Source organism: Toxorhynchites rutilus, chromosome 1 (genome assembly GCF_029784135.1).
Source record: "Toxorhynchites rutilus septentrionalis strain SRP chromosome 1, ASM2978413v1, whole genome shotgun sequence".
Taxonomy (NCBI): domain Eukaryota; kingdom Metazoa; phylum Arthropoda; class Insecta; order Diptera; family Culicidae; genus Toxorhynchites; species Toxorhynchites rutilus.
Window position 1 is genome coordinate 83,355,642 of NC_073744.1, and position 13,512 is coordinate 83,369,153.

Genomic DNA, 13,512 nt, shown 5'->3' on the forward strand with positions numbered 1-13,512 from the left:
GTTTCAAGACGAAAGAAGATAACACTCAATCATGAGAAACAAAATTACACACAGCATTGCCATGTTCGATTCGCACAAAAATGTCATATTACACACACTCAACATTTGTCAAGCTCTGAATTGAGAAATACAGGGTGGGCCATTTAAAGTGGAAGCATCTGGCAACCCCATAACTTTTGACAGAGATGTCAGATTAACAAATGTCATACCGCGTTGGAAGCGTCATTTCAGTACAATTTTAACCATGGAACAATACACACCGAAACAACGCGCTGAAATTGTTCAGCTGTACATTCAAAATAACTTCTCAATTGTGGCTTTTGGCAAAAAATCATAATGTCTGATGAGGCGCATTTCAACTTGAATGGAGGAGTGAATAAACAAAATTGTCGGTTTTATGCTACTGAAAACCCTCAATTCATCGAAACGCAACCTCTTTACGACCAAAAAATTACTGTGTGATGTGGCATTTATGCCGATAAAGTCATCGGCCCGTACTTCTTTGAAAACGAAAATGGAGCAACGGTAACCGTGAATGGGGAGCGTTATCGGACAATGATAACTGATTGTTTATTGCCATTTGTTCGTGAAAATGAATTGGACAATTACTGGTTCCAACAGGCCGGCGCTACATGCCATACAGCGGCTGCCACGACCAAATTATTGCGCGAAATGTTCCCCGGAAGATTAATATCGAAAAACGGCGATTATGACTGGCCACCGAGATCACCAGATTTGACGCCTCCTGACTTTTTTTTATGGGGATATTTAAAATCCAAGGTATACACTGGTAAACCAAGGACCCTGGCTGCGCTGAAAGACAAAGTAGTTAGAAAATCTCCTGGGAGGCGATCTGGCGTAGTGGTAACATCCATGCATCTCACGCTAAAGGTCACGAGTTCAATTCTCACTCCCGACATTCTTCCAAAAATGGAAGTAAAAAGTGACGAACCAGCCAAATGAGTTGAAAATCACTATAATACAGATAAAAAAAAAGAAAATCTCCTTGGACCAAAATAAATGAATTTAAAAAAAAAATTTAAATTCCACTTCTTTACTTTGCTATTGCAAAAACAAATCCTTCCACTTTAAATGGCCCACCCTGTATATGTTTTTCCACCTGAAGCTGACACCCACACAAGTTTGAGCTTTCCTCTGTTTTTTTTTCTGCCGAATGTTCATTTCAACAATTGAGAAGGTGGAGAAATCTTTGGCATTGCCGCTGATTGCCGAAGAATCGAATTCTATTTTGCGAACGTTTCTGTTTCGCTTGTTGCAGCCCTCAGCATCTCTCGAGGCGATTACATCATTCGATACGGCTTGTCGCTATGGTTATTGTTGCTTGTCGCGGGCGTTTGAGTTCCTCATGGCAGGTAATTGGCAGTGCGACAAGTGACGTAAACCAATTTCGGTAATGGATTATTCATGACGCCGCCTTTCGGCGTTGTGACGATTGACGCTGCGCTGTCTTGATGGGGGTCTGCAGAAAATCACTTTATTTTCCTCACTTTCGCGCTCTGAACGAGTCGCGACCTTGTAGTTGTCCGCTCAAGGAATGAAAAAAGGAAAATGATTCGAAGCTGCTTTGGAAGACATTTTCGTTATTGCAAAACAAATAAGAACGTTAATATCCGCTTAATGTTACGATGTAGTATCACAAAGAAACACAGTTGAGCTTTAATATTTCCTTCGAGACGTTTCCGGTACATGGGTAAGTGGGATATATTTCTAACTTAGAGCATATTAGCGAAAAAGAAAAAAAAACTGTATCTGTCAGATAACGAACCGTTGTGTCTGCCCGTAAGAAATTATTTTTTCGAGCTGTTCTGTAATTCAATTATACTCGAGTTTGCTTTTTAAATTGTATTACTCTCCCGGAACAAGAAACAGATCCCTTTTATCCTAAAAGCTACTGCGATAATACGTCTTGCGCAACATTCAAAACTGTTCTGTTCACTCTATGTTTTGTTCTCAGGCCCTACCATTAGCTCGGATTAGAAAAAGAAGTGTGCAGCTGTTGAATTCGCTATAAACAGTATTTCACCCGTGAAAATTTTCAAGGATCATTTTTTTAACGCGAAACTTTCACAGCGAGACGCCTTGAACTTATTCAGAATCATTACTACCGAAGTATTACATTATGTGGGGCGAGCAAAGTTTCCCTTTTTTGCGACGATAAATATGTACGGCAAAAGTTGGACACGGTTTCCCACCGATGTTTTTTATAAATAGAACCCCGGAGCGAAAAGTTACATAGCTATTTTTTAACATTCTCAGTTGCAAAGTTGAGCGTTAATCCGCATCATAAAATAAATATCATCTCAATCTAAGCACAATTTGTACCCATCAGCCCTATGTTCAAAAAGATGATATTCTACGGGATCGGGTCATATCTCTGTTTATTTCGAGCTGAGGCACATCGGCACTCCTCTGCATTATTGAGCTGCCTCTCGAGTGACAACCGATATTGTTTTCGTATATTCCCAATGTTTGTGAAGATAGAACGTGATATGATTTCCTCAACCTGCTTTGCACCGTTTTTTTACGGTGACTGTGATACGTTACACGCCATTCACGAGACATAAGCGCACAGTGATAAATCCAGCATCCCGGGGGATTTGTATCAGAGTCGACGGAAAGATTGTGCAACTGCTCGTTCATGTATAGAGGATTGTATGATTGAGTGGAATCACTGATAGTTTTCATTTTCTCCTTTTTTTTCTCCCACAGGAAACGCAAGGAAGCGAAGTGTCTGAGGACGATGCTTTGGCATTTGTGCTGTGCGATGTGCTCGAGGTGAGGAATGAATGCAAATGAAGAGCAATCAAATGACAATTCGTTGCATTCTACCCGTGGAAGTGAGTGAGAGTGTCAGAAAATGAACTAATGGATTTGATATTTAGAAACGAAAGAAAAAAGAACACGGAAAAGCGCAGAAATTCCGCAAAGATGTATTTATGTTAGTGATTGACCCATTTCTCTCCAAACAAGGCAAGGCGAAACTGACATGTGATGACATCCTGCCGAGAACGTGCGGATCGTCAGGGAATAGTCCTGAGAAAAATATTGCAGGGCTTTCCTACAGTGGCATCCAACAAAATTCGCATTAGAGAAAGGTTAAACCGAAGTGCAATAAAAAAGTTCAACCGGAAAAGTGATGGCAACGGCAGTGGAAGTGGGAAAGCGATAAATAAACAAATTCTCGGTTTTAGTAGGAAAGCGGAAATGGTGAAACGAACAGCAACGTTGTTAGTCTTGGTTTTTCTGGTGGTCACTTTTCCAACAAGTGGAGCAAGCTATGCTGACACGGAAGATTTAATCAATGAGCTAGACAGACCAAGTAAGTAAATGCATCCTATAAAACTATACATATGGTATTTCAAATAAAGGTTAAATTTCAAAGGTTAAGTATACGCACTCAATACTTTATGAGTTATCATGAAATTGACATAAAAATAAGTTTTTTATATGTATGTCAATGAACGATCTACACGATCTACCAAATGGGGTGATTTTCTAGAACATGAAAATGCACCCACTGTTGACAATGCCAACCGAAGTACTCTAGTAATAGTTACTATGGATATAGGCGAGTAGGACAAGTGAAGGGTTTCCCTCTTAGGGTAGCAGATTCCCATAACTTTTCAAGGAACCATGAGTCGTTGCTGTAGTACCTTGTTGAAATCTTTCACTCTTTGAAGCAGCACAATAGCGCAGGAGGTATTTTCATCGCACATTTGCATTTGTATGAACACATGAAAACTTGCATACCCAAACAAAAAAACACGATGTCGTTGATGGGCGCCATTGACCTCTGACAAGTGCTCTAAGAATGTGCTTCGTGTAAAAAGATTTTCGCATGAAACGTATCTGCAGAGGGCAGACATGGTAATTTACATAATTACACAAAATGTCCCACCACCGCCCGGGCATCTAACTTTCATTCTCACTTACGCCGTAACGTATGAACTTTTAAACACTTTTATCCTCCTGGGATGAAAAGAGTGCAAATGAGACACTTTTACACGTCGGTACATAGAACGCAAATCGAGCACGAGAAGTTAAAGGTATTTCCAAAACCATGTTTAGAAGAAAATAAAGTCCATTTCTAAGAAACGTCACGCTACTTCATAAAGTGAATCAAACGCGCTAACACGTATGAAAAATTATTATGTTTATGGTCTAGTAGTATTTATATTTAGATCCTAGCGAAATTCTTCAACTGATTTTTTGAGTGCACAGCTCATGTGACGAGCATAGGAGATTTTCAACCCATAATCTTCACAGCTGTGTTTTAATAGCAGCAGCAGCACCGTTCTTCTCCATAACTTTTCGTAACGTGCAACGTGGCGCACTCTATGGCGGTGGAAATATATAAATCCTATGAAAAGGTTAAACCTGTTGACAAATTCACTTCGTGTTTGCTGCTTACAGATGGCCTTCGTCTGACAAATAGTTTTCAGCAGAATGAAAATTTAATTTATGCTTGCATCTGTCCACAGAGAGAGAAAACAGTCTTTTGCGATGCATTTCTGTCGACGCTGGAATCAGATAGCGATTGTGGGGGCGGTTGATTCTCTTCCCGATAGAGCTGTGTAGCTGGGCACGATCGGTTCAGATTTAAAAATAACCAATATTGATGTATTATTTATTCTTTCCCGGTTTAGGGAAGATCGAAATACTTGTCGGTACATACATCATAAGTTTGGACAAGATGTTAAACATTAACCTGTTTGTATCTAGCCTAGTTGAATCAGGTCAATTTTCTAAAAAAAAACTTGATTATTTGGAGAGGTAATGTGTAAATTAATGTGTAAATTAATGAGCGGGGGAGAATGTTAATACTCAATACTATAAACGGATTTTTCTCAATATTTGTTTTTTTTGTAATCTGGAAGATATTTTTGTTTTTGTTTTCCAGGATGGGATACCTCTTTATCCCTCCTATACTCGCGCGCAAAAGCATAACTCGTCTTCTCGCGCACGGTATCACAGACCGCGAGTCTGTAGTATTGCTATTTTGTACTTTTCAGGCGTTTTTGGTATTTATTTAATGAAAAGGATATAATTAAATGAAAACTTCAGAAAATATTTGATTTTCAACTTTATTCAGTTTTAATAGTCATTTAATTTTTTTTGTGAGTTTTTTTTAATTTGAGTTCTTTTTCAACTTTTTTTTCCGAAAAATCCTAATTTAAAAACTATAAGATCTACAAAAAGTTGGTCAGAGAATTATATGTAGGAAATTATGAAGGTTTTCATTAAAAAATATCAAACAAATTTTTGGAAATTTTTTTTATTGAAAATATAAATTTATTTTTCTCAAAAAAAAGTGTTTATAAAATTCTGAAAAAATAGATATAAATAGTCCTTGGAATTTCCAACAAGTCACCCATACATCGAAGATGGGCACATTTACATGGGAAAAGTTTTTCGAACAACAATTTTTTCAAAAATGACTTACATTCCAAAAACTATAATAGATAGAAAGTTCTAAGATCTAAAGATCTAAAATTTTGCCGAATACACTATATCCCTATCTTGACTTTATACAATATTAGGATCAGTTATATTTTTTTCAAAGAAAACATGAAAAAGTTGTTGTTTGAAAAACTTTTTCACTGTAAAAGTGCCCATCTTCCGATGTATGGATGACTTGTTGGAAATTTTAAGGGCTATTCTTATATATATACAGCCATTCCATGCCAAACCGATATAGTGGTTCTCGGAGTTTCGTGAAAAGTGGTAGTTTTGTTCTTTATCGCAAAACATTAGACCCGTATTTATTATTTTTTCAGTAGGGTGATCATTTCCATTCTAGGGTTGTTCTATAAATCAACTTTTTCCTCTTTTTTCCAAAAATGACTTTTTAAAAAAATTCATAGCTTTTGAACTACTAAACCGATTCAGATAATCGACATATCAAATTAAAGTCATTCATCTGGTCTTTTACCTGAAAAATGATTTTTGAACCATCGGTTAACTTTGAAAAATCATAACTCAAAAACGAAGAAAAACGCCTCTCTGGCTTCGACATATGTTTTGTGAAAATCCTCAGCTTTTCAGAAGAAATATAAAAAAATATAGCGCCTTTGGTCCCGAGACTATGAAAACAGTAAAAAACGAATACAATCAATAATAACGAGAGCAGAGTTCGAATTCTTTCTCTTCAGGTATAGTATTTTTAATTTTTTTTTTTAAAAAAGACCAGGCGATTGGCTTTAATTTGATATGTCGAACATCTGAATCGGTCCAGTAGTTCAAAAGTTATGAATTTTTGGAAAAAAGTAATTTTTTGAAAAAAGAGTAAAAAGACGATTTTTCGGAAAACCCTAAAATAGAAATGGTCACCCTAACGAAAAAATGAAAAAAATACGGGTCTAATGTTTTGCGATAAAGAACAAAACTACCACTTTTCACAAAAATCTGAGAACCACTATATCGGTTTGGCATGGAATTGCTGAATATATATTTGGGAATTTTAAAAAATTCGTTTTTTTTTATCCCATTTGTTTATCTCAGGCTCATTGGCATATTAGCTTTAACAGAGCCGAATTTTAATCGTGTACATGTCACATATCTATAATTAGCACATTACACAGTTGCCATTTTTCGGCTTTTTCAAAAAGTAGTCTAATTCTTTTTCGAATGTTTCAAGTATGCAAAGTTGCTTAAATGACTCATGTATTTACACCCGCAACGTTTCACTACTATCTGAGATGGTGCTGCCAACGGCCAGTCGACTTGCCACGAAAGTCGTCGCATTTCGCCCATCTCTTAGGCTAATTGTGAACTCCATTTCAATAAAACTTTTGACGTAGGACTTCGTCCAACAGGAAATATCCCAAGCTATTTGCATAAGACATATAAAGTGGAAATAGTAAAACATGTAAACAACGTAACGAATAAAATAAAATAGTTTTTCGAATATAATTCCCTCGCATTCTCTCACAATGTAACTAGTAGCATTTTCCATGCAATTCGGCCGTTAGCTTACATTGTATGGTTTCCTTGCTCTCTATCATATTTTTGAAGTTTGTCAAATGAAAAAAAGAGATATACACTGCGTTTCATAACTATAGAACCACTTCATTTTTCTGAGTTTGAGAGGTCCAGAAGTCGGATGAATTGGAATATATAGTGTAGAATACAATAACTATCTTCATTTGCCATTTGGACTTAATTGTCATGTTCAGGCGCGACATATTCAAAAAACTAAAATTCCAGTGTTTCATAATTATAGAACCAAATGGAAAAACACTCACTCCTTTACAAAATTAAAGTCAATTTCATATTAATTACAATAAGTTTTGAGTTCGTAGGTAATCTTTAGTTCTCAATCAGTTCAAATAACCTATTTGGGTTTCGACCAAGCTGTGCCATGTTGTAGTGTGTATCTCGTTCTACGCAGAGGATACTGCTCATCTAAACTCTTCAAATCACTCATACTGCTTGTAAGTTCTACATATTCATATGATCACTCCTCAAAAGTTCTTGATAGAGCTTCGATTTGGTAAACAAGCTGATCAGTCCAAAATCTGAAGCCCTAATTCATTAAACCATGCCAAGACTTTCCGGATTTTATGAATCGATACCAAACTACCCAATTATCGCATTGTTTTTGATGCAAAACAAGCAGTAAATATTTTTTAAGTACTTCGTTGCACTTCTGAATGGTCTTGTTGATGGTTGATGGTAAGCTATTTAAACCAGGCCTTTTTGAAAAAATTCTCCCCAAACCATCAAATTGCCGCCTGCAAAGTTACGAGTTGAAAAATTTTACATACTTTTGTTATATAATGAAAGATAAAGACGATTTATTTAATTCTTTTTGAACTTTAGATATGTATCTACTGAACAATGTGTTCTAATGTGCTGTTGAAAAACTGAGTATTCCATGATCTTTTTTTCTGTATTATAGGGACTTTCAACATTTCTGGCTGGTTCGTCACTTCACTTTCATTTTGGCAGAATGTCGGAAGTGAGAATTGAACTCGTGACCTTTAGCATGAGAGGTACGGGTGTTGCCACTACACCCTAATAACCTATTTTTTAAGGTAGTACACGTCTTTCAGAAATGGTGTCAAATCAGAAAACAAGACACGTTTTTCATATGAAATACAAATAGCAAATGCAGCTTTCATTCTACGAACAATGTGGATAGAGAAAATATTGCAAATTAAGCTCCGCCTGTTTTCAATTCATTGAATATCAACAAGCTATTCGTGATTTCACGAAATTTACGATCATACGACAGCAAGATTTTTCAAATGGCTTTCTTCAAGGTCGATAGTTGAGTTCAGTTTCCCAAATTGGTTTTTCCAAAGCTAGAGGCGAATGAACTTTAAAGCCTTTATAACTCAAACCATGATCATCATTGTTCAAGAACTAGTCTCGCTCCACCTAGCAAACAGCAGTCTTTCTCAATGCTGATGTCAGAAACAGCTATTTTGCTCGATACACTGGAAGGATGTGCGATAGATATCGCACACAGTGTTTTTTTCGATGGAGTCAACACGTCCATTTTATGTCGTCTGGTGGAAAGACGTTCTGTATTTTTGCATCACATCGCTTCTGCATCCGCACTGGAATGTAAGTTTAAAATCTCAAAACGAGAACTTGACATTAGGGTTGCATTTTTTTTATTTTCTTATTTTTTATTTTGCCACCGGATTGGCCGAACAAGCAAAATTCCTTTGAATGCATTCTAAGAATATGTGCGATGTAAGAGCTTGTACTGATAGGCGAAACAGCTAAGAAATACTAAATTGGACATAGCGCGTTGGTTTTCATACCGTTATGTGGAGATTGGTGATGTATGATTGAATCACACGTGCGAATTGTTGACTTAAAGCGCTATCAAATGGATAACTGTGGTGGAGGATCAAATATGCAATCGCCTCGAATCGAACTGTGTCTAACACGAGGAGAATATTCTCGATGCAAACTGAGTGCGCTACGTTCAATGGCAATAAGGACACGAATCTTGTATTATTGTGTATTATTCTTGCGAGAACAAGAACGAATCACGAATCATCTATCTTCAACTGCTTCAGAGATAACACGCAAACCCATTGGTCCATTTTAGGGTTACTAAAACTTTCGACTATAGAGTCATTTTAAATTTTTTTTTATTCCCTCCGCTCACCCCCATCTCGAAGAAACTCTGTTATGAGCTTCCTGGAGTTGGGCACCATTTATTAAATTGAAAAAAAACAAGACAAAAACAAACACAAGGAAAGGGACGCTAAAGGGTGTTAAAGAGAAATCATCAGTCGCATAGGAATATTGAACGAAGACTGAAAACATGTTAACTTTAAAAAATAATAGCAAAGAAATTAAACAAAACCCCTCTTTGATTTTGTTATGCAAAAAAAATCAATTTTTAATAAAAAATATAAGAAAATGTAGCGCCCAAGGCCATGTAAACTACAAAAACACAAACACTATCAATAATCACGAAAACAAAATCCAATTTTTGTAACAGATGTGATATTTTTTAAAGAAGACTAGCTCACTGGCTTCAATGTGATATATCAATCATCTGAATCGGTCCAGTGGTGCTAAAGTTATGAATTTGAAAAGAAAGTCATCTTTGGAAAAAAGGAGAAACATTGAATAAAAATTGTAGAGATTGTCCATCCTTTTTTACTAGTAAACACATCATGGACATAGCGAGACTAAAACTGTTACAAAACGGTGCTGTATTGCAAGCGAATCATCATTTGCATTCTCTCGACTTCAGATGTTGAACCTAAACCCGGTTCTTTAATAAAAAATTATAGCAGGTTGTGTCCAAGATACGACCGCATTGTTGGCGTAGAACTACGCTGTTATTTTATATAAGTCGCTTGTTAATAACTTCGGATATTATTTTATAATGCTGTGAAATTTTAGAAATAACTGTTTAGTAGAATAGTTTGATCGCCCTGAATTTTTTTATTGTAGAATCAGTTGACGATAATTGATTGATGATTTATTCTTGCCCTCGCAGAACAATACACTAGCTGAATGCATGTCGCAATTTGTTTCATGTCAACGCATTGAAAATTTACCTCGAACGCTATTCCGGTGACCTTTTTCGCAATTGACATAGATATCAGATACAGTCGATTCCCGCACTATTTTTACGTAAGGGTCATGAAACACGCATCTGCACACATGAATATTATTTCGATGGCTTGGAGCGACTAAATATACACACACTTATCTCCCTTCTGTCTCCTTTCTGTTAATAATACCGGTCTAGATTAGCTTAGCTGTCATCCTTGGTGGAGAGAGTATTGCTACCGCCACGCGAAACTAAATCACAGACCAAATTCCAGAACATTTATTTTGTAATGTAATGTAATGGCGTCAGATTGATGCAATGATTGCAATGCCAGAGACATCAGCGAATGGATAACTTGGTCGAGTGTACAGCTCAACCCGAAACGAAGGCATGTGATGACACAAAACAAGGAAGAACAAGCGATGTTCATTGCTTTGAAAACAGAACGAGACTGAAAGTTTGCCTCAGCGAGATCTTCTGTTTACATTCTAGGCAAATATTCCCCTACGTTCTTCTTCCTTTCCTTTGTTCACGGACTTTAAATCTTACGATTTCCCCTTCGTTGGTCGTCGATAAGTTGCTCGTTATTAACAGCTCTGTTCGGGAAAGCACACAAATCAGCAGAACAAATTTATGGGAAAATGGAAACGCTTATAGTTTTCATGAATTTTAAACATTTACACACCAGGGGATTGTGATGTATAGAATATCAAACAAATCTTAGGGAATTTACGATTCGTTTGGTATGTAAATCGTCAAATTCCGTTCGTGGCAAAAATAGTTATTAACGTTAACTTTATTTCATAAAAAAGTGACCTGTTTTCTGATTTGGCACCCTTAATGAAAGACGTAGTTCTACGTCAAAAATGCTAGCAGCTCATCACGCTTCTCCACACCGGATACAATATCTTAAATATTACATTTTGTGTAGCACGATGCGTCTTTGTCGGTACATTCTTTACATCAAAGAGGTTCGATCGATGAAATTCCTGTACCGAACCTTTAGAGTCAATCCACTAACAAACATGTGCAGAATAGAGATACCAGAGATTTATTCAATCAACTTGATTTACCCGACACTCTTTCGCTTTTGAATGGAGTGCTGAATTGAAAAAAAAGCTTTTCCCATCAGTCATTTTCCAATGATTGAATATTCCCCCTGTCGAAGCATTTTTTTTTTTCGAAAACTTTTCCATTCCATCAGCATTTGCATCAAAAACCGGTGTGTAGTGTAGAAAACTCTTCTTCTAACGCTCCTAATTTTTGTTCTCCGGGGAACCTCTCAATATGTTCTTACTTCGCTATATTCTCTGTTCACGATTTTGAAGCCCAAGAAGACGTGGGAGTCATGAAATTCACATCTAATAAGCAATGGTATGAGGAATCGATTGGATTGAGTGGTGTGGGGGTAACCTGGGATGAACATGGATTGATTAAAGTGAAAAATCTAGTCCAATTTGAAGGAAAGTTCAGAAGCACATACTTTCCAAATGGCTAATGGAAAAAAAGCCCGGCAAGGCTACAACACAGCATAGTGTCTGAAAATAGGTGTTTTTATTGCAATCTCATCTTTGTCACGTTCTAGATGAAAGTAAAATCTATCTGCTTCTTCGGGGTGAACATCTCTTCTAAAGCATAGCATTCTTTGAAACAACAATACCGGATTTGGTTCAGCGTAAAAGGAACCTTTCTCACGGACTTTCAAATAACGACATTTTTGCCATGGTGATGTCTTTGTCTGTTCGCTACAGTGATGTTTCTGAATCCGGACGCTTTTTAATCCGGACACTTTTTCATTGCATTCTATATCATGCCAAAACCATGCCATTTTTCGTATGTTGAATTAATGAGACTGATAGTTTCAATAGTGTCAATTTAGTTTAGGGTCAAACATAGTACCTAGCTGTTGTAAAAAATAAAAAATCAATGTGAATTCCACAAACCCATGTCCGGAATAAAAAGGACATTCAAAAAATGATTTTAAATCCGGACGGTCAAAAGTTGACGATTGAATTTCTCATTGAAGGAGTTGCATAAGGGTACGTTAGAAGCCTTAGTATGGAGTATAGAGTGTGGAGCAAAGATTTTCAATCCGGGAAACCGCAAAACTCTTCGGTATACAGGACGGAGTCGATTATGTGATTGTGTGTACGTGGGTAACTCTGTCTGTAGCGCTGACATTGATAGAAACCTAACCCCCTTCCTGTTGACCGATTCCTCTGAAATTTGGGACACATCTCGTCCGGATTTCGATGCATTACTATATTACACAAGCGATACTGGGGCCAAAAATGGTGGAGAAGCGGGGAACCGTTAATTATAAAATATCATTAATAAATAAATAATATTTCATTAAATTGGGGAACATTTTCTTCACCTGTAAAGAGGAGCTATTTTAATGAATTCAGTCCTGATAACAATACCGACGGCATCTACAACCAGAAGCAGGGTCCTTTACTTAACGAATCCGGGAAGCATTATCGATGTTTTGTGTTTACCTTGTCAAGAAAATTGGTGTACTTTAGAACCATATCGTACAGAAAAAATATCTTTGATGTTGATAAAATGTTCGATGGCTCTTGATTGGCAAATTCTAAATTGGGCAAATAAACGACTCGTCGTTTTGCGGTTGGATGATGCAACAGTGATTCTGGATTCGGCGGTGGTTTCGTTTTCAGGTTCCATGGCAAATATTTTGTTGTTGTTTTATTCTCTCTTTTTCCTTTGAAGCAAAGAAATAGCCACTGACAACGATTGAAAATAATAATAAAACTAATAGAACCAATATGTCATTAATATCATCCTATGAACTTTGTTTCATAGAAGTAAAATGAATAGGATATCGTCTAAACAATCTAAAGCTTAGCAAGTGTTTGTTTCGCTCTATTCATTTTCTGTTGGACTAGTATTTTCAACGAGAGATTGTAAGATCACGATGGTGTCGTTCACTTTCATATCGAAAACGCATTCATTGATCACTTTTATAATCGCGGCCTAGCTTTCGCCAACGAGATAACTAGCTTGAGATACTTTCCGAAAGAAGTCTAGGAAAGAGTTGTAAAGTCACATAAAGTTCTATTGTGTTCACAGTTCGCTATCTACAAACTATTCTTTAATTGCTTCATGATTTATATCGATACATATTTTTTGCGAGTAGATTTGAATCAGTTTATGTCAGTTGTTTCAATATTCCTACTAATTCATACGCATGGGATCTTTTACACATGATGATGGATGGATTGGTTTTGATCAAAGTTTTTGAAGCTAGTGTTCAATGTAATACATGTGAATAATATTGAAGCTATTATTTTATTATTTTCGTAACAAGTTCATTGACATTTGTGAATAACAACCATTTTAGAATTAAATAATTTATACGATATCCTATCAACCAACCTGCTTCAACAATGTACATTTTTCATTCCAAGTTGACGGCACCTATTCAACGATTTTGATACAAG

General features: G+C 36.5%; 1 protein-coding gene across 2 annotated transcripts in view; it reads left to right on the forward strand.

Annotated features, from left to right (window-relative positions):
* Nucleotides 1-13,512, forward strand: part of LOC129763516 (hemicentin-1) — a 258,644-nt gene that overhangs the window by 128,948 nt on the left and 116,184 nt on the right. For both annotated transcript variants that reach the window (XM_055762656.1, XM_055762657.1), the window contains exon 2: nt 2,731-3,340. In XM_055762656.1, the coding sequence (XP_055618631.1) occupies nt 3,013-3,340 (328 nt within the window). In that variant the 5' untranslated portion in view covers nt 2,731-3,012. The remainder of the gene's footprint in view (nt 1-2,730; nt 3,341-13,512) is intronic.